This window comes from Girardinichthys multiradiatus, chromosome 14 (genome assembly GCF_021462225.1).
Source record: "Girardinichthys multiradiatus isolate DD_20200921_A chromosome 14, DD_fGirMul_XY1, whole genome shotgun sequence".
NCBI lineage: Eukaryota > Metazoa > Chordata > Actinopteri > Cyprinodontiformes > Goodeidae > Girardinichthys > Girardinichthys multiradiatus.
The window spans coordinates 24,459,625-24,487,024 of NC_061807.1; the positions used below are offsets into that span (position 1 = coordinate 24,459,625).

The 27,400-nt window shown below is 38.1% G+C and overlaps 1 protein-coding gene across 15 annotated transcripts in view; it reads left to right on the forward strand.

The window, feature by feature from the left end:
* The window catches only part of LOC124880236 (adhesion G protein-coupled receptor L3-like), a 357,339-nt gene that overhangs the window by 197,125 nt on the left and 132,814 nt on the right, over positions 1-27,400 (forward strand). For 9 of the 15 annotated variants that reach the window (XM_047385213.1, XM_047385214.1, XM_047385204.1 and 6 more), the window contains exons 6-7: positions 12,910-12,924; positions 17,588-18,388. In XM_047385213.1, coding sequence (XP_047241169.1) covers positions 12,910-12,924; positions 17,588-18,388 — 816 coding nt within the window. Of the gene's footprint in view, positions 1-12,909; positions 12,925-17,578; positions 18,389-27,400 lie in introns of all 15 variants that reach the window. The other 6 variants (XM_047385217.1, XM_047385207.1, XM_047385218.1 and 3 more) reach the window with 2 other exon arrangements.

Consider the following 27,400-nt stretch of genomic DNA (forward strand, 5'->3'; position numbering starts at 1 on the left):
TACATTTATCAAGTACTTCCCTAATTCTCAATTTAATTGAAATTGGCAGAATTAGCATGATGCCACCACCGTGGGTCAGTGTGGGGATGTGTGTTCAGGATGGTGTGCAGCGTTACCTTTCCTTCTTACTGTGTTTTGCACATAGGTAACAAAGTTTAAGTTATTGTCTGACCATGTCACTTTCTTCCACGTGGTTATTGTGTCCTCTGCATGAATTGTGAGAAACTGTGAATGGTTATGGCTTTCTGCTTGCAACTATTTAATAAATGCTATATTTGTGGTGTATGAGTCCTACTTATCTAGTGTCTAGATTCTCCTAGCTGAGCTGTAATCTTTGCAGCTCCTCTAGATGATGGATTTAATAGCACTCTGAGATGTTCAAATTTTGAGATTTCTTTTTATAAACTGACTTATTTTAAAGCCTCACTCCTGATTTGTCCCTTGTGTTTCTTGGTCTTCATGAGGCTGTTTGTTCACTAATGTTCTCTAACAGACCTGTGAGGCCTTCACATAACATTTACACTGTCATTGAGTTATTAGTGTATCACAGAAAATACCTTGAAGTGTTTGGGTGTAAATTTAATGAAATGTCAAATGTTCAAGGGATATGAATACTTTTCCAAGGCACTTTAAAAATGCCACAGCAGTTAACTGCTACAAACCCCCCATTATTGGAGAAAACACACAAACCAAAATGTGTAAATCATTGAGGCCTTAAGAGTGGGCTTCGTTTGCTTCACCACTTCAATGGGTTTTTTGCATAAATCATGTCTGACGTATGTTGAAACACTGATATCAGATTTTGCTTCTGCTAAATCCAACATCAGTAATTCATCATAATCAGCAGCAGCATTCTACCTTCCCCAGCTCACAGTCTGCCCTCTCTGCCTTGGATAATCTCCCAGGCACTTATAAGCTTCTTGCAGATCACCCCTGTTTGATGTAATCACTAAATCTACTAAGCAGGTTGTCGGGAAGTTCACTTTTTTGTTTTTTCTTTTGCCCTTAAGCTATCCAAAGTGTGTTCATAAGATCTAGTGGTGGAGTCAACACTGTAACAACAGATGCATCAGCAAACCCCTCTCACCTTACTTCCATCTGAAATGCCAGTGAGCATTATCCAACTTGTTCAGACACCACCTTCCCCCCACCTGACTGACTAGCTCAGCTTCCTCCCATGTGTGAAGGGGGCCTCTAATGCCTACTCATCACTCAGTGACAGTTGACCACCCCCAGCCCACACAGCATGCTTTCATGACTTTGACTTCCTGTCACACATCTGACACACTAGATTAACAGTGGAGCCGTGACCTGAATTTGCAGCAATGCTCTTGTGACATCTCAGGTTTTTAATATGTGGTTGTGTTAAACATATTTCCTTTTAGATCTAGTGTATCCAGATACAGCCATGTGAAAAAAATGGCCCACAATGCAAATAATTTTTTTTTTTTCAAATTTGATCACATAGATATTGTATATAAATTTAAACAATTCTGAAAAATGTAAGTACACTCAATTAAGAATAAAAAGTACAGAAAATCTACTTCTGTAAAATGTATTTGAAAAGCATTCAAAATATTCCATTGACTGACTGAGAATTAAGAAATGGAAAGGTCCTGGGCCTAGTCAAATCCCAGATCTTGATCTCATTGAGATGCTATTGTTGTTTTTTGAGGACCGAAATTGCAGCAGGACAAAGCAATATGCATGGCTCAGAGAAGGTTTACTGACAAAACAAAAAACCCCACGGGATGCAGGGAAAGAGCAACAGTAGAATCCAGCAAAGAATGACAAAAACTAAGAGACTTAAATACTGGGGAGTGTGATTAATGGACAAGGGACAGACGTTTGGTTAGAGACAGCATACAGCTGTGAGGAAAGGCAAGTAATTGAAGTTAAACTGAGGTATTGGGAGAAATGGCTGACTGAAAACAGAGAGATCCAGGGAAACAAAGACACAGAAACCAGAATATAGTACAAAGCACAAACAGGCCACAAACTAACATAAGAATAAGTCAAAATTAAAAGCAAAAGGTCACAAATTCATAAAAAGGAGCAACAGGAAATGTAAAATAAATAAACAGAGCTAATGGACCAGTTTAGAAGAAAAATAGATCTAAGATCTAGAGAGAGTAACCATAACTAAAGACTGCAACTTAAAGCAGAAATTAAGTCCCAAAGATTATGACCATAATTAAGTGATCTCAAGTGATCTTAAACAGAGTGTACATTAAAGAAACCCCTTGAACATCTCAGGAATGAAAGTGAGGATGTCAACAGCTGCTAGATGCTACAAGAAGCCTCTTTTTAAAGCTATATCAGCCAAAAGGATTAACTATTGTTATCAGTTGGTAGGGTGTCCTAACTTTTTCCTTACTGGAAAACACATTTTTTGTATTTTTTGGGTAAAACAAGCTGAATTGTAGTGCAGTCAAATCACTTTTCTCCCCAGAGATACACTTAAACAAAACATATAAGTATAAGAATGATCTAAAAAAGATTTATAGATAAACATTTCTTAAAACAAAACTGAACATTTTTCACATGACGGTAAATGTTTCTGTTACAGTTGCACTATCGTGCTGAATGATGTTTCTGCCAATGGGGAGCAATAATCATCATAATCTTTGTTGCTGTCATAATCACCAATTTGAATGAAAGTGGGCTTGAGAAAAATGGTTATAAATGCATAAAACAGCAACTAAATGTTCCACAAATTGCAGGAGATATTTAAGTAATTCATCAACACAAGCCATTATTTTTAGTTTTATGACAAAGCTAAATGATGATATCTGATCATAAACTACAATTCTCTTTAGAAAATCACCAGTCGTTGATTTAGTTTGATGCGTTCTCCAATTACCGCCATGGATATTGTGACTTTTTTCCAGTAATAAATACAGTTGTTCTTCCTAACACAGAAGAAACTACTTTTGGTAGATAAAACCCTCCCTTCTTTTATTTCCAGTGTCTGGGTGATACACCGCAATCATCAGTGACTTTCTAAATCAAGAAGCAATGGTATAGAGCATGATTTCTCTATACCTCTATATGGCGGTGCAATTGCATGGTTAGGCAGTGATTACCAATGTGGATAAATAGCTGTGATAAAGGGGTGAACCCGGACACACAGAAACTATTCTCTCCCACTAATAGCTAAATAAACTGCTGTAATCTATCAGGTCTTGATTTTCTAGCAGCTGCTCCAGTATTTGCTAATAATCTAAATATAGATTACACCTTTTTTTTTCCTTGCATGGACTAAAATCTGAACAAATGGCGTACAAGCTATATAAATGTCTATAAATAATAGGATTGAATACATTGTGAGGAAAGCTTTTTTCTTTGTGTTTTTCTCCACGGGCGACAAACACGTTCAGGATCTTGCCTCTGAAAGCGCCAAGTGTCGAGGATATAGCACTAATTAGAGACTGGTCTCCTCTGGGCTTTTTTTTTAATGATCACCCTGTGAATCATAGCTCCTTTATTATTCCCTCGTCTTTCTTTTATTTAATTTATTTAATATTTTCCATCCTCGAAACATGACATGAAAAGGTATTCATACCATCGGACCGTTTCCACATTACAACTGCAGATGTTTTTTGTTGGGATTTTATGTGACAGATGAACATAAAGAAGCAGAATTTAAAATGGGACAAAAAAAGTTTGTAAATATGTATATATGCAAGTTTTTTACAAAAGAGGAAGAAAAGGTTGAATTAGTGCATATATGCATGCTATCGAATGGGGCGCTCTGACTGTTAAGTGTTTATCAGGCAGCCTGGTTAAAGAAACTGGTGGCTCAATTTTGCAAATGGTGCTGACCTAAAAGTGAAACAATTTGTTTCCAAACTGTTTGTGTCCAGAAAGTTGTTCAAAAATGGTGAAATATAAGGTAGAGGCTATGTAAGTTTTTTTCTTTTGTAAGCAAAATGTTTGTGGAAAAGTGTGTGAAATAAAAGGCAGTTTTATTCTGATGCCCTTCAATAAAATTCAATACAACCAGTTGCCTACAGAAGGTATAATAGAGAAGTTATGTGTAATTAAATCTGTATAAATCCAGCTATTTTGTGAGGGACTCAGATGTTTGTTAGAGAACATTAGTGAACAAACAGCAGCATGAAGGAACACAGCAGACAGGTCAGGGAAATAGTTGTGGATACGTTTCAAAGTAAGGTTAGGTTATAAAACAATATCCGAAGGTTTGATCATGTGTGAAATCCATCATCTAAAAAATCTCCATCCACCTAAACTGACAGGCTGGGCAAGGAGAGTTGTAATCACAGAAGCAGCCAAGAGGCCCTTGGTAATACTAGAGGAGCTGCAGAGATCTACGGCTCAGGCTGGAGAATCTGTCAACTGGACAACTAGAAAGCGCGGCAATAACGATTTTTGAAAGAAAGCCACAATAAATCCCATTTTCAGTTTGTCACAATCCATATAAGGAACACTGCAGACATGTTGAAGAAGATGCTCTGGTGAGTTGAGACCAACATTTAACTTTCTGATCTACATGAAAAATACTGTGTCACAGAAAACACTCTAAACACACAATTCCCACCATAAATTAAGGTGGTGGCAGCATTATGCAGAGGTGATGCCTGTTTTCAGCAGGGACAAGGATTTTGGTCAAAATTGATAGACTGATAGACGGGGCTAATAACAGGATAATCCTGAAAGAAAAACCTGTTGAAATCTGCAAAGAACTTCAGGTTGTGGCGGATGTTCACCTTTCAGGAGGACAACAACCCTAAACATACAGCCAGAGCTATAATGGGAAGGTTTAAATCAAGGATGGCCAAGTCTGTCCTTAACAACCAGTGTACTGCATGTTTTAGATGTGAAATAATATTAGAATTACCTCCTCAGCATGTCATCAAGTTCTGGAGAGGCCTTGTAATTAAACATTTAACACAATTTAACATTGTGTTAAACCTGAGGAACATATACAACATCCAGGACACTGGCGTGGGACACTCCTGGTTTAAATCAAAGTAGAATGGCCTAGTCAAAGTCCTGTCTTTGAGAGTTGGTTGCAAAACTTGAAAATAGCAGTTTGAAGATGCTCTCTATCAAGTCTGACTGAACTTGTGTTGTTTCGCTAAGCAGAATGGGAATAAACATCAGTGTCTTTTTGCAACTGTAAGAAAGCGGTAATACCACTGAAAGATGATTTTACAAAGTTTTTAGTCGGGTTGGTGAATGCAATTGCAGGCCACACGTTTTAGATTATTATTTGTAAAAAATATTGAAAGCCATGTATCATTTCACTTTGGATTTACAGTTTTGCAGTTCTTTGTGTTGTCATAAAAGTCCAGTAAAATACCATATGTGAAAACAGGAAGAAGTTCAAGGGGTATGAGCAATTTTACAATGCAATGTGAGGCGTTTTCTCCATAACTCCCTTCTTAGTTTCAAGGTCTTTAAAAGTTGAGCCATTTTCTAGGTGCTCTAGTTAAGTTATCATTCCTCCAGCTTCTGCTATGTTCGTCTAAAAAATTTTTAATTTTGATACTCTTGGACCCCACATGTTGTCTTACCCTGTGCCGGTCAGCCCCTATGTGGTTTTACGCAGGCTCAGCTAACGTCCAGTTCCTGCAAGCCTCCTTCAAATCAAGATGAACGCAAACATACAATCTCACAGGATGAGGACGTGTTTGCACACTGAACGCAACCTGCATTGTCAAGGTTATAAGATAGCAGGGCTCTTTCCCCACAGGACGGGCCAGTAAAGTGACAGAGACAGAAAGAAGACTGAAGAAGACTGCTGCATCACCCATTGTCTTAGCCCCTCAGCTTTGCCTGCTTGGTCCTGGTTATGTCTGGTACCTACTGTCACGGTCTGTGGCTGTAGAGGACCAATATGCAGACAAGCACTGGGCAGCAGCATGATGAGAGCAAGCTTCATTAATCAAAGGTTTCTTAAAGCTTTACATGAATAGATTCCAAAGCTTACATGAGTTCCCCCACAAGGAAACATAAAGTCAGCAGAAAACATAAGAGGGTAGTGAACGGGAGGAACCAGCGACCAGTAATGGGAAACACTGAGCTTTTAAACTGAGGGAAGTGAATGTGGAGCAAGGGAATGAGAGGCAAGGCAATCAGCAGGAATTAGACAGGTGTGGACCGGGTATGCAGGGAAGCTGAAGAACATGTGAACTGATACAAAACTAAACCATGGGAGAAGGAACTAAATAACAAACTCAGGGAAACCAAACTAAGAAAACTATAACAACCTAAGATATAAGAACCTGGAAAATAAGAACTAACAAGGTAACCTGAAGTCATAGAGGAAGACCTAACTGAAAGGTAGACAAACCCAAACAACTAATGATCCTGAAATAAAGCACACACAAGAACACTAGAATTCAGGAATGACTAAGAAAAATAAACTATCAAAACCCCACAGAACAAAAACACAAACCAGAACCCAAAATGGCAGAACCTGACAGTCTGAAGGTAGCACAAAGAGAGCAGACAAGTGGTTGAAAGGAAAAAAGGACTGTTGAGAAATGGAACCTGTAATGATGGTTTGGGAGATGCGAGTGCCGACCGAGGGAGATGGGGGGGGGGGGGGGTAAAATGAGTGGGAATACAGAAGAAGAGATATGGCGGCCCGCTGTGTCCTCCTCCATCCTTAGGCACATGCTATTCAAAGCCCTGTAATCTGTGTCATTAATTAAAAAGCTGATGGGATGAAGTTAAAGAGGCAGGGGGGTAGGATTTCACTCTACAGCTCATTCTTTGAGATGGAGGAAAGAACTGGGTGTCTGTGAGGGGAGGGTGCTGCAGAAAATATTGCTGCCGTTTTGCCATGAATCTCTATTAGTGGCTAATGATACCATTCTGATACCTCTCAACCATTAGTGTGAAATTGGGAAGCATTAATTATTCAAATGAAAATCCATACAGCTGCCGCTCACATGACGAGGTTGGCATCTAAGGATCTTTAGTAGGAAGCTGACCACACTAAATCTGAAATGCAACTTTCTAGTTAGAGTAATGGTTCCTAACTACAGTTGAGCCCTAAATTATGTATAGGGTTAGGTGTCAGGGGTTATCGCCACCCCTCCTCAAAGGCACTTTGCAATCTCTGTGAAAACATGTTATACAAATAAACCTTTACTTACTTTTGCTTTACTGCTGCTTTAAGGGGAGATGCGTTGTGCATTCAGAGATGGAATTTTGCTTGGATACAATGAGTGATTATTAAAGCTACGGTTGCCTTTCTCATATATGAAACTAGGCAGATTGTTCTTCTCCTTTGACAAAAACAAGACATGTTTGTCAACAAAAGGGCTTCTCACTGGAATTTTTCTCTTTTGGACCATCCTCTGTAAATCAGAGAGACGGTTTTGTGTAAAAATCTCAGTTGGTCATCAGTTTCTATACATAGTACAATACTCAGTTCATCCTATCTGGCATCAACAACCATGTCACATTCAAAGTTTAGTAAAAGCCTCTTCTTCCCCATTCTGAGGCAAATCTTCACTATAGCAAATCCGTCCCCTTTACTTTTAGAGGCCTAAATGCATGGAGTTGCTTCTATGTGATGAACTGATTCGCTATTTGTGTTAACAAGCAATTGAACAAGTGTACTTAATAAAGTCACTGGTGAGCATATATTGTTTGTACGGTCACAAACTGGTAAAGAATGTGGACAGATTTTGTGCATGCACTAACAGTGAGAAAAGTCATGCATAAACTAGGAAGGGGCTTCAGAAGTTTCAGAAACAGCTTCTAGATTGCAAACTAGAGCTTTTGAGATGACAAAACAGGTTCCTATTTGCACCAGTTTGAGCAAGATATTGTTATTCATCCTTGACCAATCATGAGCTGAAACATTATCAAGTCTCAACCTAGTTGGTTTTGGCTCTAAAGAATTGATAATCACAGCAGGTTATCCTTCCTCTCTAGCAAAAGTGACATTCTCAGTGCTTGGAGCAGTACCCATCTGGTTTTCCCACCGCAGAAGCTGGATGATATATTGTCTTGCATTAGGGAGCAGTCTGCAATAATAGCAAGTTCAAGTAAAGACTACAGCTACTCGAAATCCAACCCTGACCAGTCTGAATTTACATAATGACCACTCAGTGCTCACAATATGCTGTTCAGCTAAATTTTCCTTAACACTATTAAGTGTTTTAAATTTAATTATGAGTAATGATGGAGCAGTGAGTGATTAACCTTGATCTCAATCTGTTATCATTACAGAGATGTGTCTTCATCATTTCAAGTATTTTTGGTTCCTAGAATTAAACCACAGCTCTTTGCATGCCATAAGATTTCTGAAACACTGAAATGAAATATTTTTTAACATTTTATGAAATATTTGAGTGCGAGAGTAGATAAAGAATCTTCTGCTACATAAACTTTATGAAATTAGTTCTCAAAGACCTGTTTTGTTGAAACGAGGACAACACCCTTTTTACTGATGCAGAAATATCTCTGAAGTGGCCTTTTTATAAAAATATGAGTGTTTTTTAAGTGTCTTTGGCATCCGAAAGGGGGCACAGAAAAGATGAGGAGTGTTACGGGGGGACAGAAGAGATGAGGAAGCTGAGTGCCTTTCGGTGACTCAGTGACAGCCGTGACCAAAATCGTATTAGAGTCACAATGGAGGTGGTGGGGTGGGCTAAAAAAGCTTTTCAAATAAATCAATTCTGCCTCTCTGCTTTTTTATTTTTCTCCTCCCTCTGCCGCCCTTCTTGCATCTCCGGCTGGAGCAAAACGTGGACACCTGAGGCGTACGTCTCAGTTATATCTCAGTCTGAGGAGAAAACATGAGCGGACATGACATGAACAAATTACTCTGGGTGTACCGATGGCTGACCTTACTGCAACCCATTTCGACATCTTTCGGTCATTGGAAGAACTTGCACGGCTGGACCAAAGCACAGGGAGTGCTGTGCTTCCTAGTTGGGGATTTCATCCACATACTTTACTCCTTTTCTCACACCATCTCCTCCGGTGATTGCATCGTATACTCACTTCTCACATCCCCACCGCTAAGGCCTTCTTTTTTTTTTTTTTTAATAGATCATTACCCCCGCTCTCCCCTTGCCACTGTTAGTGATCGCTCAATGTGAAACGCTGGCCTCCCCTGTGGTCCTTGCTGTGAAGCAGCTGCCCCTGGTTGGTGAGGAGGCTCCGATCAGGGCACGTTTAGGCTGTTTGCTTTGATTTGATGCATGGCGTCCACATGCAGTTTGGTGTTCTGTGAATCAGTTTGTAGCCCTGAGCAACTGTTGCTTGTGCTAGCCGTTTCAGTGACAGCTCGAGTTTGCCGTTAATGAGGTGTCGCACTGTACCGGTGCAGGACTTTATGATCTGACTAACAGACAACTTGTTGAGATGTTGTCCCCATTATTTCTCCCTCTTTTTTTCCCCATAGTCTGCCTCATTCTCTCCATTTCATTGGCTCGCAGCCTCGCAATAATATAGTTCTCATCTAATAACGTTCCCATCTTTTAAACTTCAGCCTCCCTTCACCTAGCTGCTGACCTCCATATCTCACCCTGTTGCACTGTCTGGAGGAGAGCACTCCTGTAAGCTCTGGTAACAGAGGTTAATCCTATCTTATTAGATGCAGGATAACTGGAGGGAAAAGGACTGGAGGTGGAATGCTGGCTGGATGCAAACCTCAACCTTTAAATGGGAGAGATAGACAAAGCGCTATGAAGGACCTAAGGGGCTTGTCTAAGTGACATACAGAGATCAGGCTCTTTGTTAGCAGCAATCTGTCACAAATTTGTTCCAATTTCTGGAGTTGCATCTATTAAACATACAAAGATTTTACTGGCTTTATCCACAGTGCCTTCCAAAAGTATCAATACCATACATATGAAAGCAATACATGGTTTACAAAACATTGTACAAATAACTCTATTCAGCCCAGTGTTGATATATTGAAGAACCACCTGGTGGTTCTAAAGCTACAACAACTGTCCATTTCAAAATGTTCTTTTCAAAAAACTGAATTTAAGTTTGAACGTTGACTGGGCAATTGAAACACATTAGTATGCTTTTATGTTACCCCTTCTACTATAGCTCTGGCTGTATTTTGTACTGCAGGAAAGTGAACCTCTACTCCAGACCCTTTTTTGCAGCATCTAACAGTTATTATTTTAGTATTGCCCTTAATTTACCTCCATTAAGCCACCCGCCATTATGATGCCATCACCTTGCTTTATGGTAGGAAAGGCACATTTAGGTTATTTTAGTGTTTTGCGTCTAGACCCAAAAGTTCACTTTTGATTTAATCTGACCAAAGAAATGTTTCTATGTTTTGTCACCTACATTTTGTGGCAAACTGAAAAGGGCACTTCTTCTAGCTTTATTGTTGAACTGAAGTTTATGGTTGTAACATAACAAGATGTGAAAATGTTCTAGGGCTGTGTATGCTTTAACAGGCTACTGTCTGTGTAGTGACCCACAGCAATCAGTGTGATTCAAATTGCTTTTCTTTTGAAGCTGAAATAATCCTAACATTGTGCACTTTCAATAGTTTATCTTGTTTTAGTTCAGTAATTCCTAACCTTATTTCCTGGAGCCCCTCTACATGTACCTTTCCACATCAAGTAAATGCATTTGATCATCTTTACAGAAACATACTTTCACACCAAATAAATAATTTTCTTTTCATAAAATAAAACTTTCCACTTGAGGCGTTCCTTTGACATTGACTCAGCTTGAATGAAGGTTAAGCTAATCATTACATCTGATATAGTGGATGTTATATTTGCTGGAAACAGAAGTCCAACACTCAGGATTCCTTTGATTAGACTTTTTATTAAAGCATGTTGCAGGTCATTGTGTGAGGAAACATGCATAGAGGCAACAGACTGATGCATCTGCCCTGGTATCATTGTGGCTCCTGTTTTATGTTTTTTGTCCTCTTAGTTAGCACACGTTCGATTCTGGACTCTACGTTTGGTTGTAGGTAAATCTACCAAGATGTGTTAGAAGCCTTTATATCAATAAATCCTTTATTGCAGAAAAACATTTGAAAAATTCGACATTTAGTTGGACTACATTACTCACTGGTGAAAATTAATCTAAAAAATTATTGTTTTTCAAAAATCTCTGGGCTGCCAGATCTTGCTAATAATCATCCATGTCTTCCTGGTTCCATAGGTAATATAATTTACATGACACAATTTCTTTTAGCCACTCTTTACAATAGGAAAAAACATGTTCAACAAAGTCAGATGGGTACAAGGAAGCACCTACCTGTCTATATCCACGGTTAAAGTAAAAAGCATATAACAGCTGGAACTGTGACAAACAAGGCTGGATAAGGACCACAAATAGAAAAGAGGATGATGAGGGAGGTCAAACAGATCTCCAAACCTCACTAAAAACCTTACTAAATAGAGCAGCAAATATTCTGGTGTGAGATTACTGATCTGCAGAGGGGCCAGTAGGTTTGGAAGGTGTCATATTTGGGCCAAAATTCATTTTGAAACTTCTGATGAGCATAAAACTTCTATTTCCACAAAGGGTTTGTTTTTTGTATTTTGCTTTTGAGGTGTCAGTACCAAAAACATGTTTTCAAAGTAAAATGTTGAAGCTTAATCTGCAAAGCTTGCATTGAGCCTATTTGCAGTCAATAGTTTGGAGCAAATGAAATGTTCTTTCACTTTCTATTGTCTGCTGCATGTAAATATTTAGTCTACGACTCACATTGCTTCATTTAGCAGAGCAATAATTTCCACATGGAAACAACACTTGGCAGACATACAGAAAGTTGTTTCCACTGGGATTATATTAAAGGATAGCCAATATTGTCCCATTTACACTAAACAGTGATAGCATTTGAAATGATAACAGCTAGTTATGTATTATTATAATAATAAAATATAAGTTCATCTAATTAATGATGATCCCCGAAAACTGATGATGGTGTTTGACGTTCGACTATAAATAAAAGCAAGTATAAAAACAAGTTTTATGTTCAATGTTGGGTGTTTGGATCATTATTATGGAGTGTTCAGCAGCTAAGGTGCATCGAAACGGGTGTGGAGAAGAAAAACATTTTACAATAGGTACATTTTGTTTTTAGACCAATCTTTTGACTCTATGTAGTAATAATAGATTTAGAGACAAAAACACTGCTTAGCTGTAATTATTTGAATCACTGTGCTTCATATCAAATTAGAAAATAAATCTAATATTTTTTTACTTACCAGACAATTATGATGTGCCCATTTCTCTTAGCCACTCTGCAAAATGGTAAAGACAAGTGAACATGTCATGTAAGACAGAGCTATGTTTGTTGGTAAAAGAAAACAGCTTCTCAACTGAACGTACCCAAATATAGAATTTGAGTAATATTTACATAGTTTAAAATAATTGGGACTTTGAAAAACTTGAAGACTTTAGTTTCTCTCCTATTTCTCTGTTAGAGAACTGCAAAAGGGGTGGCATTTTGCGATCACAGAGTCTCAATGAGACTGATTTTACAAAGTTTTACCAGGGGTGGCAACAATTGTTCAAGGGTGGAGTGTTGTGATAAATTATTTTTTACTCATCAGGAATCTCTGGTCATATTCAACAGAAAACCTAAACGGATTACTTTAAAATCATGTCAGAATTTCAGACTTCTCCTGTTTTGTCACGTTTTCCTTTATTTTCTTTTAAACTCTTAAACTAATATTATAAGGAATGTACAGTTTTACAGTTGTTTCAAATTGTATTATCATATCTACTTTTCAGCAGGCGTATGTGTGGTGTCGCATTTTGCTTCTTCTCTGCAGTCTTATGATCAAATATTTATTGTTTTTTGCCTCACTAACCCAGTTCTTCTCTTGTTCTTTTATTTGACTTTGAAAAAAAAAACAGTTCTTACAGTAATTAATCTGTTCTTTATTTTTCTCTTTCTTTCTCCCCCTTCATGCCTAAAAATAGAAGTGGAACAAAAAGGTAACTAAATGCCAACAACCTTTGTTTTTTCACCTGCTTTTCCATTCTGTGCTTGTGCATGTTCTGGTGTTCTGTTGCCTGTTTCTGACATATTTCACATCTCATTTTATTTATAGATAGAGGCCATTACAAAGGTCAATTTTGGCCTTGTTGTCAATTCCAAAATTGTGTATCGTGGTCTTATTGTCTTGTTGGGGCCCATAATTTATGAGGGGCCAAAGTAACAACAATTAACTTGAAAAGAATTGAACATGGTAAAACTGAGTGCCTCTGTGAAAATTAGAATTGGTGAATTTGGAGGTCATTAAAATGTTAACATGGTAAATATTAATGTTATAAATATTAAGGTTATCAAATTTAACGTTGCCCGTTTTCATTCACTGCCTTGATTTTAGCGCCCCCGTTTTTACCGCTTCAGTTTTTATCATTCATCGCATTCAAAGTGTAATTGTTGTGACTTCTGGTTGGAAGATGAATGATGCAAACTGAGGTGGTAAAAACGCGGGGCGCTAAAATCAGGGCAGTGAATGAAAACGGGCAATGTTAAATTTGATAACCTTAATATTTATTTCATTAATATTTACCATGTTAACATTTTAATGACCTCCAAATTCACAAATTCTAATTTTCACAGAGGCCATATTAATTACAGGTTGTTGTTTACGGCACTCAGTTTTACCATGTTCAGTATTTCACACCTTCAATTAATTTTAAGTTAATTTATGTTACTTTGACCCCTCATACTAATTGTGTCCATGTTTCACCTGTCTAGCTCTTGACTTAAAATGAAATTGGAACATTTTGGAAATCAGTCTTCATTACTCCATCCTATTACAGTGCACCAATACCTTTGGCAGAGAAAAAGCCCCCACAGCATGATGCTGCCTCCACCATTCTTGACAGATGGTTATGCTCATGGGTCTGGAAGCCTCATCATGAATCTTACCAAACATATTTATTTTCATTGCGGCCAAATACTTCAATCTCTGTCCCCTCTAATCATAAAACCAAGTTTAAACAGCAACTCTTATTATGGTCAAACAGCTCAATATTTGTTCCCTCTAAATCTCAAACCTTTCTCCAGAATGCCTTTGCCTTGTCTATGTGAGCAGTTGCAAAATTTGTGGTGCTTGGAGGTGTCAAATTTGCCTTTTTTTTTGTTTGACTCCCTCTAAGTCCATGTTGATAACTGGACATCTATTCAGGTGTTCAAGCATCTTCCAGTGCTTGATTTGGTGTTTTAGGACATCTTAACCTATTCTCCTTTTTGGAGGGTGAGAGATTGGATGAGATTTTTGAAACTTGGACACAGCTGGATGTTTCAACAGGTCAACAATACCATACACATGTCAAAACTGGCTTTGGAATGGATAAAGCGGGCAGCATTGAGCCTCTGGATTGACTGTGACCTAAACCCTAGTGAGAATGTGTCGATTATGCTTAAAAGTCAGGTCGCTGCCAGGAGATCCACCAATTAAAACAAAAGATTGATCAAATATCCAGCAAGAAATATGCCAGAAGCTTGGTAGAAACAAAATGTGTGTTGTTCAAATGCAACTTGCTAAGGTACATTTAACCAAAGTTTAGTAGGGGTATAAGCATATATTGTAGCTTTTAGCTATGATTTTCACCTTGTAAGGATTAGAGTAAATCATGAAGAAATAAAACTTTTTGTACAAAGATCTTTTAAAAAAAAAAAAAAACTCATATGACCTTAATTAGTGTTTGTCGGACCAAAACTGTAACTCAAATGAAGAAAAGTGCTGTTTGAGGAAGTTAGGAATTTTTGCCAAAATTCATGCTATTATGTTGAATTTTTAATCATCAGTAGTTTTGACGTTGTTAGATACAGTTTATGAAAACGCCTTCATGTGAAAGACGCTGCTACAAACCTACTCCCTGAGAAAATCCCATAACACCGACATGTTTTTATTCCCTGCAATAACGGAAAATTATTCCATCTCTGCTTTATCAGCTGCATACGATTAAAGCAGAAAGCTATACGGCGTGATCAATAGCTTGTCCGATGAGCTGTCAGCATATTTCAGATAGCTCTAATGTGACGATGGCTATAACCTTCAGGGACTCACCAGTCAATACAGGAGATAGATTATTGTAGTTGCAATCTTACATCATCAGCAGTGTATATAGAGCTGGACTATATAGTCTAAAGATTCTAAATCTCAACAGAAAACTGGACTGAAGCTGGAGATGAGAATGAAATCAGACTTCAATGGTTATGTAGTACATTTTAGGGTAAAATAAATATGTTTTTAAAATACTGGCAGAAAATGATGACAAATATTAGTTGTGAAGAGAGAAAAACATGAACGCCACATCTGTCTTGCTTCTTTAATATTCTTCGTTCTCAGCCTCCATTTCTGCAATCACATCACTTAACAGCACCTTTTTTTTCACAACCTACGTTGAGCCCAGAGTGCTGTCAGAACAAAGCACACAGACTCTGACCTCGTAACCTAGCACGTCTTGAGTTTTTCTATTTTATTTCTACCAAGGTGAGAAAACTGCTCCCTCAGCATTTAGTTGTGCAAACGCTGAGATGTGTGATCTGTGTCACCAGGACGCATCTCGACGCGTTTTTCACCCCGCAGGTGGACAACATGTTTAATCTTGGGATATTACATAAGGGAGGGGGGAAAAAAGGCATGTTTTCCCTGCCTCTTTCTCCCCCTTCAGATCGGGCGGCTTGCAGGAGCTCGAAGCTGTCAGCTCTCTCTCAGACTGCAGCCGCATTTTTACTCAAATCAGCCACCTCATCGCGCTCACATGCAGTCTGGGCCCAATAATAATTTCATAGTATCATCTTTCTTGTGTTGAATATTGTATTTATAAATCAAAATTTTAAAGGGTAAATTACTGTGACTTTGCAGCCATTGTAACCGAGAATTCAGATGTCACCTTTTTAGAAAAGAGAAAATTACTATTGCCTCAGTCCACCAGTAATCAATGGGTAACTGAAATTGGCTTTTTGCAAATGGTGCCTTCTATTGACCACTCTCAGCTGTACAGCCTTGGCCTTGCTGGAGCACAAACCAGTTTACATATAATTAGTTTAGTGTGTTGGGGGGGGGGCTGTAAATCATACCTCAGATTAAAACTGTCATTTAGATGAAATAATGGAAAAGCTGTCATTATGGAAATGTTGTCATTTTTATTTATTTATTTTTCCTTTTGAATCATTTTCATTTTCTCAAAAAGCCTGTCTCGGCCAATAATTGCCACATAACCATTTATCAAAATTTGGAATGTGTGTGTGTGTGTGTGTGTGTGTGTGTGTGTTTAATGCTTTCTATTTCAAACTGCAACTGACAAGAAAGCAGAGAATTAAATGAATTCATTACTGCTTCCATGTTTTTTTATGTTTGTTTGTGAGCAAAGGTCATTGCATGAAGAAAGAAAGAAAATTATTTTTTTGTTTATGTGTAGGCGAGTAATGGTGCATGTTGTTAGTTTTAACAGTGTCTCTGACTTCTCTGTGCTCATAAAGGCAGGAGATATAACCTTCACTAAGTTTATTATCCCCTTCTCTGCAAACATTAAGTCAAGTTAGCAACAGTGTTGATTATTTATTTCAGGGTCAGGGAAAAACCTGAACTAAAATGTTCCCTACGCTGCAAACAGTAAACTACAGAAAACTGCCGTAAATTATTGAAGGCCCGATATGAAATCCTGGAATCCAGTATAATTGACATCCTTGTTTGAATAAATGTTTTTTACATTCTTTACAAAAGAACATTAGTGAACAAGTTTAAAGTAGGTTAGGGAATAAAGGCTATGGCACATGGGCAACCTATGAAGACATGGCCGTTCAACTAAATTAGGACAAGAGGAGTAATAATTAAAAAGGCAGACAGTTAACTTTGGAGGACATGCTCCAAACTCCAAACGTCCACTACTCAGGCAGGAAGATGTGTTGACACAACAGCTTTAAACCATGCACTCAGTGGTGGTTGTAGTTTAGTTGGGGGGAAGCAAAAGGTGAGTTTTGCCCATTGGTGCAATACATGCAACAACCACCACTGCATGCTTGTCCATAACCTGGGCTATTTATGGAAGAGTTGCCATAATAGGTCCTGTTTAACGTTTGCCACAAGTCATGCAGGGGACAAAGCAAAAAGGGAGGAAGGAGGTAGTATTACCTGACGAAACCTGTTCTTTTTGTCCTATGTTCAAAATGCCATGTGTGGTGAAAAACTAATACTACACTGTATCATGAAACAAGGGGTTGGCAGCATCAGGCTGGGGGGTTGCTTTTTATTAGCAGAAACAGAGAACATTTTCCAAATCATTAAAAAAAATGATGGAGGTATTAGACTGGCACAATCCGAGTCTAGACCTTCATCAATTTTGAAGTCAAGACTTCAAAATGTATTTTTGCAAACAATCTTGCATTCGTTGAAAATCACATGTAATCTCAATAAAATACATTGAAGCTTGCAATGTTAAAATGAAAAAAAATCTGGAGATGTTTGAGAGGTTGCTTCTTGTGTGTTGTGTGTGTGTGTATATATATATATATATATATATATATATATATATATATATATATATATATATATATATATATATATATATATATTCATTGAAGTAATTCCTGCCAATGTAACTCTGTGATTGTCTTTCCCCATTTTTGGCTCCTCAGTATTCCTGTGCCCAGGGCTTCTGCGCAAGGTATACCAGAGCGAGCACCTGTTCGAGTCAGACCACCAGTCCGGAGCCTGGTGCAAGGATCCCCTCCAGGCTTCTGATAAGATCTACTATATGCCGTGGACCCCTTACCGTACAGACACCCTGACCGAGTACTCCTCCAAGGAAGACTTTATTGCTGGAAGGCCAACAACAACTTACAAGCTGCCACATCGTGTCGACGGTACAGGCTTTGTGGTCTATGATGGGGCACTGTTCTTCAACAAGGAGCGCACACGCAATATCGTCAAGTTCGACCTGCGAACTCGCATTAAGAGCGGTGAGGCTATCATTGCGAACGCCAACTACCACGACACTTCTCCCTACCGTTGGGGAGGAAAGTCAGACATTGACCTGGCTGTAGATGAGAATGGACTTTGGGTGATTTACGCCACCGAGCAGAACAACGGACGGATTGTCATCAGCCAGCTAAATCCCTACACGCTCCGAGTCGAGGGGACCTGGGACACGACTTATGACAAGCGCTCGGCGTCCAATGCTTTCATGATCTGTGGGATCCTCTATGTAGTGAAGTCTGTCTATGAGGACGATGACAATGAAGCAACAGGAAACAAGATTGATTACATCTACAACACCGAGCTCAGTAAAGATGGCTTTCTGGACATACCTTTTCCCAATTCATACCAATACATTGCTGCTGTGGATTATAATCCCAGAGACAATCTGCTGTATGTGTGGAACAACTATCATGTTGTCAAGTATTCGTTGGACTTCGGAGCACTAGACAACAGACTTGGTAAGAAAACATAATTTATTCTATCACTTGATATCATACTAGCCAAAGCTTTATATATGGTGATTGTATGTGGACACTGTTACTCACCACCCAGGGCAGCATAGCCTTGAGGGGACCAGAAGGAGTCGAAAAACAATGAATTTATCTATCAGTTACAGTATAGACCAGTTTTCTGTTGCTTATTTGCTTGGCAAGTCATTGGGGATTGGGTGCCCCTCATGTTGTGCCCTTAGTAAGCATCAGGTAGTATGGACATACAACGCAGATAGCTGGTTTCAAAGCTGTTTCAAAACTTCTATTTTAGTGATAAAGTAAAGGGTTATTAATGTTTTTTTTAAGAAATCTGTACTTGGTTTAATCATAGTTCAAAATTTTAAATACTGTGACTTATCAAACCTGAACATAATTATATATATATATATATATATATATATATATATATAGAATTGAAACACAATTTAAAACTAAAACAACCTATACTGTTAATGTAAATAAAAAAAAATAAAAAAACATTTTCAATGCTAGTTGACATTTTATTTATGTATAGATGCACTGATCAGAGTTTAGTGCCAGATCTCCAACATAATGTTTTTGTAAAGCTTTGACCCGATACCAACATAACCAATTCCAATTTCTCTTTTAGAACTATAATATAGGAAGATATGAGAATGATATTCATATATTTATTTTTTCTTCTCTTCCCTGAACCATCATTAATTATTTGAATTTGGAGTAGGGCAGCAGTCTTAGAGAGCAGTCTCTGTAAAATAGGTTTTTACCATTATTTTAAAACCAAAAAATAATTGTAGTTGACATTTTAAAGGGCACATCATATCGAAAAGCTTGTGCTATTAGTCATGTGTTTTAAAGTTTCAAAACATATATGCATGTTATAATGTAATCCTGCAGTTAGTATATCAATTATGTGATCTTCTGGTATTTGTAACCTGCCCTACATCAGTTGTATGCTGTCCTATTTTCTTTTTTCACATCAACTGTATTTTATTATACATTCATTCATATGTTTCAATGCTTTTGTCAGTGTAAAATTTGGACTAAAAATGGTCAAGATGCATTTATTACGGTCACTTTTAAAAATTCTACAGTATTTGTTGTTGATAAAATCCTTACACTGTTTAAGCAGATTAGCTGACAAAATCTTTAATCCTGCAAATTAGAGACAGCACCTGTGCTTCATTATTAGGTCCACATAAAGAGGGCAAAACTGTCAGCAGCATCACATCTGTGTTGCTGCACAGTCACACATACAGAGCAGGCATGAAGCTTGCCTTGAGGGGAAATGCCCTGGCTCTTTTTTGAATTGTTTTAAAATAAGTTTGCTTTTTTAACAGCCAGCTGATTGGGTTCAGGATAGTGCAGAACATATTTTTTTACATTAATTTGCTGCTCTGACAGCTGTTTTCGTTTTCCTAAGTGTCTAATGGACAGTGAAAAGAAAGCGTCAGTAAAACAACTGCGTCATGTTTTCGAGTAATGTCACCTCTTTGTGATTTGGACCTTCAATAAGCACTCATACAAAATAATCTTTGTTATAGTTTAGCCAAGTTGAGCTTAGAAAAGAAAAGAAAAATGATTTTACTTGCAGTGGCTCTTTGTCCAAGTTATTTTATAGTGTTGAATTTTCAGTAGTTGCTCCTGGCCTTTGCTGTTTGTATAGAAGAGACTGGTAAAACATTTTTTTCTCTCTTAACATTTTTTTTCCCAAATTAATTTATAGACATGGATTTAATGCAATGAAACTACTGCACTCAAGGTGAGTGTGAACTGGCAATAACTGGTTGGAAAAATGCAATTTAGTCTATCTACTTCAGCTAATAGATACATAGAGAATGTTGCATTCAACTGCTGTTGCCCGGGCAAGCATACAGTTTAGTTAGCATTTTACATATATTTCTGTTTCATAGTAGAGAATTGTTCAGGCTTCTAATTGGTTGCACATTGCGATACGTTTCTTTTTTTACCATTCACCAAGCAATGTTTATAGTGTTTACAGTGTCCAGGAGCTGGAGATGATCCATGGTACCACGGTAACATAAGTTTCAGGTGGCATTGAGAGTTTTTACTTTAACGTATGTTGGGATTATGAATCTGAGAATATTATTTAATATTTTTATATTTTATCAAATAACATTTCGGTCTGTTAGGGGTTGTCCTGTGAATACCAGCCAAGAAAGGCGATTGTATTAGGACAAAATAGAAAGGTGTGAGATGAGCTCTGACATTATTGAACAGCATATCTCTGCACACACATGGAATGAATTCACACAATTTCTTAAAATACAAGAATTTATTAACAAAAATAAGTCAACTCAAACTCAAACATATTTCAATCAACAAACTCTTTACTATGCTAAAACAATCCAACTAACTACCAAACAGAATTAAAGAATAGGGAAGACTAATGGGCTATGTACAATATAAACAAGTTGATGAGAGATGATTGGAAACCATGGCCAAAAGAGTGATGCAACATTACCATGCAATGTTATATATGATTGAGAACCAAGGATTATCTTGAAGAATCTGGAAGTGAAGTTAAGTTAGTCTTGGAACCAACTTAGGCAATAATCAGCTTACCTTTAGACAACCCTTCACAATGCAAGATCAGATAAAATATTATTTTAATAAAATAATGTTTTACGAATGATCTTCTGAATAAAACCAACCTTCTGGATGAATTCTCAACGGTGTCTCATTAGCGGCCTTTATTTATTGAAATAATATTTGAAGAAATATTATTAAGGGAATATTTTGGAAAGAGCCAAATCTTTCTGGGGGAAATGGGGCTTAAAAGTGTTTACTTAGTTATCAAATCTAGTAAAATGATGTTAGGGACACATTATTTACTGGATTGAAAACTAAACCTTTCTGGGTAAATATTATTTGGCAGCAGGCACATGTCCTTAGCTTTTAGCATTGGAAGCTAACAAAGAAGCGGGTAGCTTAGCACCAAAATCAAACCCACACCTTTAAAAATACCATCAATAAAAGGGTTAAAATGCATAAGCGCGGACGGCACGTTAGGATCAATCTTCTGTTTAAAATCACCCTTTAAATAAAGTTTGTCTTAACTTTAAAAACACACAAACTGAACACGTGTGCTGCAGATATTCTGCTAGCACCAATATAGCTGAGTTCAACACAAACAAAACCAAACTTCATAAAATGAAAAACGTTTAGATCATTTCGATCTAAATCACTTCTATATTATTCTGCCCAAACACTTAACCTCATGAACTGTGGTGAAGAACGTTGTCCAAGGCAGAGACGTTTGAAGAAACGTCCACAATCTTTAAACGGTTAGCTACAGCTAACCTCCTTAGCTGTGGGGAGTGGCGGCTGTTCTGTCGGCCGGTCTGTGAACAAACGGTTAGCTTGTAGCGAACCTCTGTAGCTGTGGATGAAAGACGGCCAGTTCTGTTCGCCAACCACACTGCATGTTACCGTTACCATGGTGATGGGGTCTCTGCTGTCTTCCTTCCAGCCTGGGAGACCGCTCCGCTCGGCTTCGTAGAGACCGCTTCTCTGTAGGGAACTTCTCTGGGACAGTTTGCTTCTGCTGGCCTCAGAGAGAAAGTAAGCAATTCTTACACCTTAATTTCCCCGTTCATGAAGGAAAATACCGGATACACAGACAGTATTTTATTCGTACTTAACTTTGCACATGATCGATGATCGTATGACATCCTTGGATCCAGTTGAAGAGTTTATGTCTGTTTGCCAGCAAAGAGACATCAGCGCGCTTGTCTTCCCTATCCGGTCCCTCTCGAAGGCCGTGTGGAAGAGGGCGGATGTAGCAACAGCTGTGCTTTTATTTGGGCAGTGATGTCACAGGAAGTCCGTAATTATCCCGTTTCCTGGCTGTGCCGGAAGAAGGTTAATGCACTTTATTTTGAAAAGTTCCAGAAGAGTTTGTACCGGAGTTTAATGTTGAAGTCCATGGCTGGGTCCCAACACCTATGTGCTGAAAATGTGTAAAAAGCCTTAAAATGAATGAATCTGTTATTTGATTAGTACAATTTTACAATTTAAACATTTTGTGAAATCAAACTTTATTTGGGATACATTAGTTCAGTGCTGACAAACAAAATCACTCATTTAGAAATATTTTATTTACTGAAGTTTCCCTGATGCAACAGTTGAAGGCACATATTGTTCTTAAAAAACGTAAATCAACATGGATTTTTTAGCAGCAGTGGTACTGGTATGATATGGAATTTCTTTTTTAAGCAAAACATAATAATAATAAATTTTGTTAATTTTTCTCATTCATTTTGCTTCCAAGATTAACAAACTTTCATGATCTTCTACCAACCCATACTTACTGCTCACATAAAACCTGAAAAAACACTTTCTAGGCGTTAAGGTGAAAAAAACTCCCCTCAAATTTGCACAATTTTTTCACAGCAATGTTTTTAAAACTTTCTTGAGAAGTCCAATTTCCACACTCTATTGTTCTTTTTATAAATCAGAGCATGTTGGGAGGCTTATAACAGGAAAAAAGAAACTGTTTTGACACACCAAGGTAATCCTTTGTGCTATCTCATCAACAGCTCTAGTCAAAAATGTCACAAGTTATTTGACTGTGAAATCCCTACTCCAGTTTTCCTTGTCTGGCGCTTTATACCTGCAAACTGGCAGGTGAATTTATTTCCCTTAACTGGCTGCAACTTTTTCCCCAAATTGCTCAGGGTTTTTTATTTTTTATTTTTTTATACAAAGTCTCTCTTTAGCACACCCCATACTATATTCATTCATTCAAAAACAGTCCACACAGTGTTTGGTTTTGAAGATATACAGCTCCTGCATTTTAATTTGTTGTGGTTAAAGACAGGAAAATTGTATGTGCTTTCTAGTTTGAATTACTCTTTACCTTTTAACAGCAATACACATTTTTTTTAAAGAGACGCAGACATTCTGTTGAAAATGGTTTAGCTGTTGTTGCTGAATAGGCTCCCCTCCAAATAGCCAGCTGCATGAATATAGATAGTAAAATGCTGCATTAACTAGATGGATGGAGTCGGAAAACAACTATAAATGTCAGATAAACAGATTAACGAGGAATAAAAGAGTGATTGAATGGACTCTAATATGACGAACCATCTAGTTTTATCCACTTTGAGACCTATTCTAAGTACACTTATTGTTGCTAACCGTGCACATTATCTGCACACTTATCTTCTTTGTTGCCTAATTTGGAAATGGCAGTACAATTACAACCAAATTGTTAGAAGCAGCATCCGTTGTACCACTTCACTGCTCACAAATTAGTCTGTATTTGCAGCTTTGTCATATTTGTTTGCTGCTGCGCTGATGTAAGGAAATCAGAGAACTAGATAAGGCTCAACATTCTCATACTGCTATTCAAGAGGAATTTAGAACAAGCACTTATGTGATTATTTGGCTGTGTTACTTTCATTGAGCAAGGCCCTAGACTTGGCTGGAAAGAGCCAACGGGCCAGAGAATCCAAAGTTAATGTAGCGTTTTCCTTTAGCTGCCAGCACGAGCTTGGGAAATTTGATCCGGTGTCACGACCACTGTGCCTGTTAACACTCACAGAAAGGTGTTGTTCTCTGATTGGGATAACACTAGCTCATTTCCACTTGTGCTTCATATGGCGTGAGCACATGGCTGACCTGCAACATCAGTGGAGCGCGGTGGATGATCAGCAGAGCAGCAGAGATGAGGCTAGACCCACAGCTGAGGCCAGCATTCTACAATAAGAGGCACAGTACAGCACATGCTCGGGCATTTGGCATGAGCACTGTAATGATGTTTGGAGTCAATAAAACATACAATGTAGCCATAAAATATTAAGAAATCCACTGTAAAAAGAACTTGATCATCCAGTTGATGATCTATTTAGCACAATGTCATACTGTGAAAATGTACCTAAATGTTTCTGATCATCAAACAATTTTTTATAAGACAAGCGTACACTGAATAAATACAAATGCAGTTTTTTTGGTAACAGCTTCCATACCAGAATGTGTTGCTACTGCAACCTGGTAGTGCTTAGGTATGGTAACTTCGCTGATAAATAGATCTGATTTTGGGGTTTCCTACCAGCTGGTGTCCGGTCAGGGCAGATCAAGCTGGAAATCAGTAGATTCCATTTATCCGGTGATTTCCTGGTGCATCTCTGGTCAATGTATGTATGCATACTGTGCCCAGTGAAAAAATTCACATACCACGTTTTCCTCATTACATTTAAAGAAAATATTGTCCTTATTATTATTATTATTAATAATGACAAGAAGAATCATCTGGAAAAAATCAACCTTTAAAATGTTAAAAAATAACAGTCAGTCAGTCAGTCATTTTCTACCGCTTATTCCATAGTGGGTCGCGGGGGAGCTAGTGCCTATCTCCAGCAGTCTATGGGCGAAAGGCAGGGTACGCCCTGGACAAGTCGCCAGTCCATCGCAGGGCAACACACAAACAACCATGCACACACTCATTCATACACCTAAGGGCAATTTAGAGTGACCAATTAACCTAACAGGCATGTCTTTGGACTGTGGGAGGAAGCCGGAGTACCCGGTGAGAACCCACGCATGCACGGGGAGAACATGCAAACTCCATGCAGAAAGACCCCTGGTTGGGAATTGAACCCAGGACCTTCTTGCTGCAAGGCAACAGTGCTACCAACTGCGCCACCGTGCAATAATCATTTAAAAAAATATCTACAAATATTGTATTTATTTCTGTATAGAACATGTACTAATGACATGAAATTCTGTGTAAAGTCTCATGTTTTATGGTAGACATTTGAAGTTTCAAGCCTCCTTTATGGTATGAAGGTTTATATAATTTTGCAAAAAATACCACTGTTGGCAGTAAACAGTTTGACTAAGCTATTTAGGCACATTTGATGAAGAAGTTACAGTTTTATGTGCATGCAAAGTTCTTTTAACCCCATACAGACCTGGAACAAATTTGTTCCTAAATGATTCATTACAAAGTGCACAGCTTTTAGCACACCTGGTTTAAAATGTGACCTATAATGCCTTGCAAAAGTATTTATACCCCTTTTCACCCCCAAAACACAAACGTTTGTGGATTTTCTGGGTATTATATGCGATAATTCAACATAAAGTAGAGCATAATTGTAAAATGGGAAATAAAAGTCCAAAGTTGGAAAGTCACCTCATCAAAACATATGTGTTAGAATGGCCTACTCAAAGTCCAAATTAAATCTAATCGAGAATTCTTAAAATATGCTGAGCTTGAATTACTGCAAAACAAACATACACAAACATAAGACTTACATTATGATTTAGGGTGTTTTTATTTCAGATATGTTCAGGTAATACTCACCAAACCGTCACTCTTTCAGTGACACAGCTTGAACTAATTTCATTCTGAGTTGTGATGCTCTTTTGTTTGACGGTCTTTGAATTGTTCTGATTGTAATTAATTCTGCTTGAGATCAATATGCCAGAACTCTTATTGAATTCTAGAGAATTACTTTACTGATGGAAAAACGTTTGAGCCACTTTTTTATCTTCAGCTTTGGTTAGATTATTTTGTCTGAGCCTTAGCTTTGTTTGAATAACCTACGTGTTGCTTGTCAAAGTGAGCATGGGGTGCATTGTAAAGATATCAGCAGCTGCATGAGATGATGTTCCTCAGTGTCTATCACCTTTTGTTGCTCTTGGAAGCACTGATATTGTTTTGTAAGATGAAAATCTGAGCTGTTTTTTACCCTACTCTCTGCCTGACAGCCAATATGCAGAAATGTCAGTTTAATTCAACTTTATTTTTCCAAACCATATTATGATATCTGGTAACATTAGACTTTCAGATTATGAAATGCTTGTGTTAGTATTGTCCTAGTCTGTGAAAGACTAGTATGGAGTAATGCTTTATCTGAGGCACCCTTGCAGGCATTCCTTATGCCTGTGGTAGAATCATATTTTCGTTGACTCATGACTGGTGTATAGATCGAGGCACAATTAGTATCATGGATACATTCATTGTCTAGCAGTGCTATAATTTTGCCACGTGTTGCCATCTGTTCAGGGCCTGCTGCCAGCAATCACTAGCCTGGAGGGAGATGCCATAGCTGGCTCTATGACCTTCATGCAGAAATCAGCCAATGTTTGGATTCTCCGGCCTGTCCTGGCTCAGTTTGGAGGAGCCTGACACATGCTAAATTGATTAAGAGCAGTAAATGCCCATTGGCAGAGTTGCTGCAAAAAACCTGAATATGACTCAGGGTGCTCTGAAAGGCACAAACTGTTGCCCTCTTTTGGTTCCGTCCATGTACACATTAACCGCCATTGCTTTCATCGTAAACCTGTGATACAAATTCAAGTGCCACCCTGCAGTTGCTATAGGTTTGTCTTGTTAACCGAGCCTGGAGGAGTATGGTGGCATGTAATTCAAACCTAAGTACTATTAGCCTACAAAAAACTGGCCGTTGCATGCTGTCTGAAGCCTTTTTTGATGTCGAGGCTTAGGAATGTAGGTTAAATGCTTATTTTCAAGCTACGCACTTATCACTTGCCTGCTGTACCTCTTGGAGAGGGCAATTTTCTCTGAGGGAAAGTGCAAGGTTTAGGATTATAGTTGAGAATGATTCATTGTGCATGCAGAGACTTCGGCATAGTCGACACACAGATACACATACACAAGTGCTTTTGTGAGAAAAGCTTTAAGGATGCAACAAAATAGGTCTCTGTTGGCAATGCATCTTTAGACTTTTTTTACAGCATGAAACGGGCAACTCTTTAACCCCTATTACCTCTTTTAAGACTGAAATGTGGTATTATCATGACTAATCATTCTGACCTTGTTTGTAAATATGTGTAAGGTTTTGGATGTTAGTTCCTTTTTAATAAGAAACCTGCAAAAAACCTTTGTACATCTGAGCTGACAGGCATGCGACTTGTACATTTGTCCCATGCTCATTATACCTTCGAATGCCCAAACAGCAAACGTCTACCTCTCTTATTCGACATAAAAGAAGGCTTGTGTTGATCTAC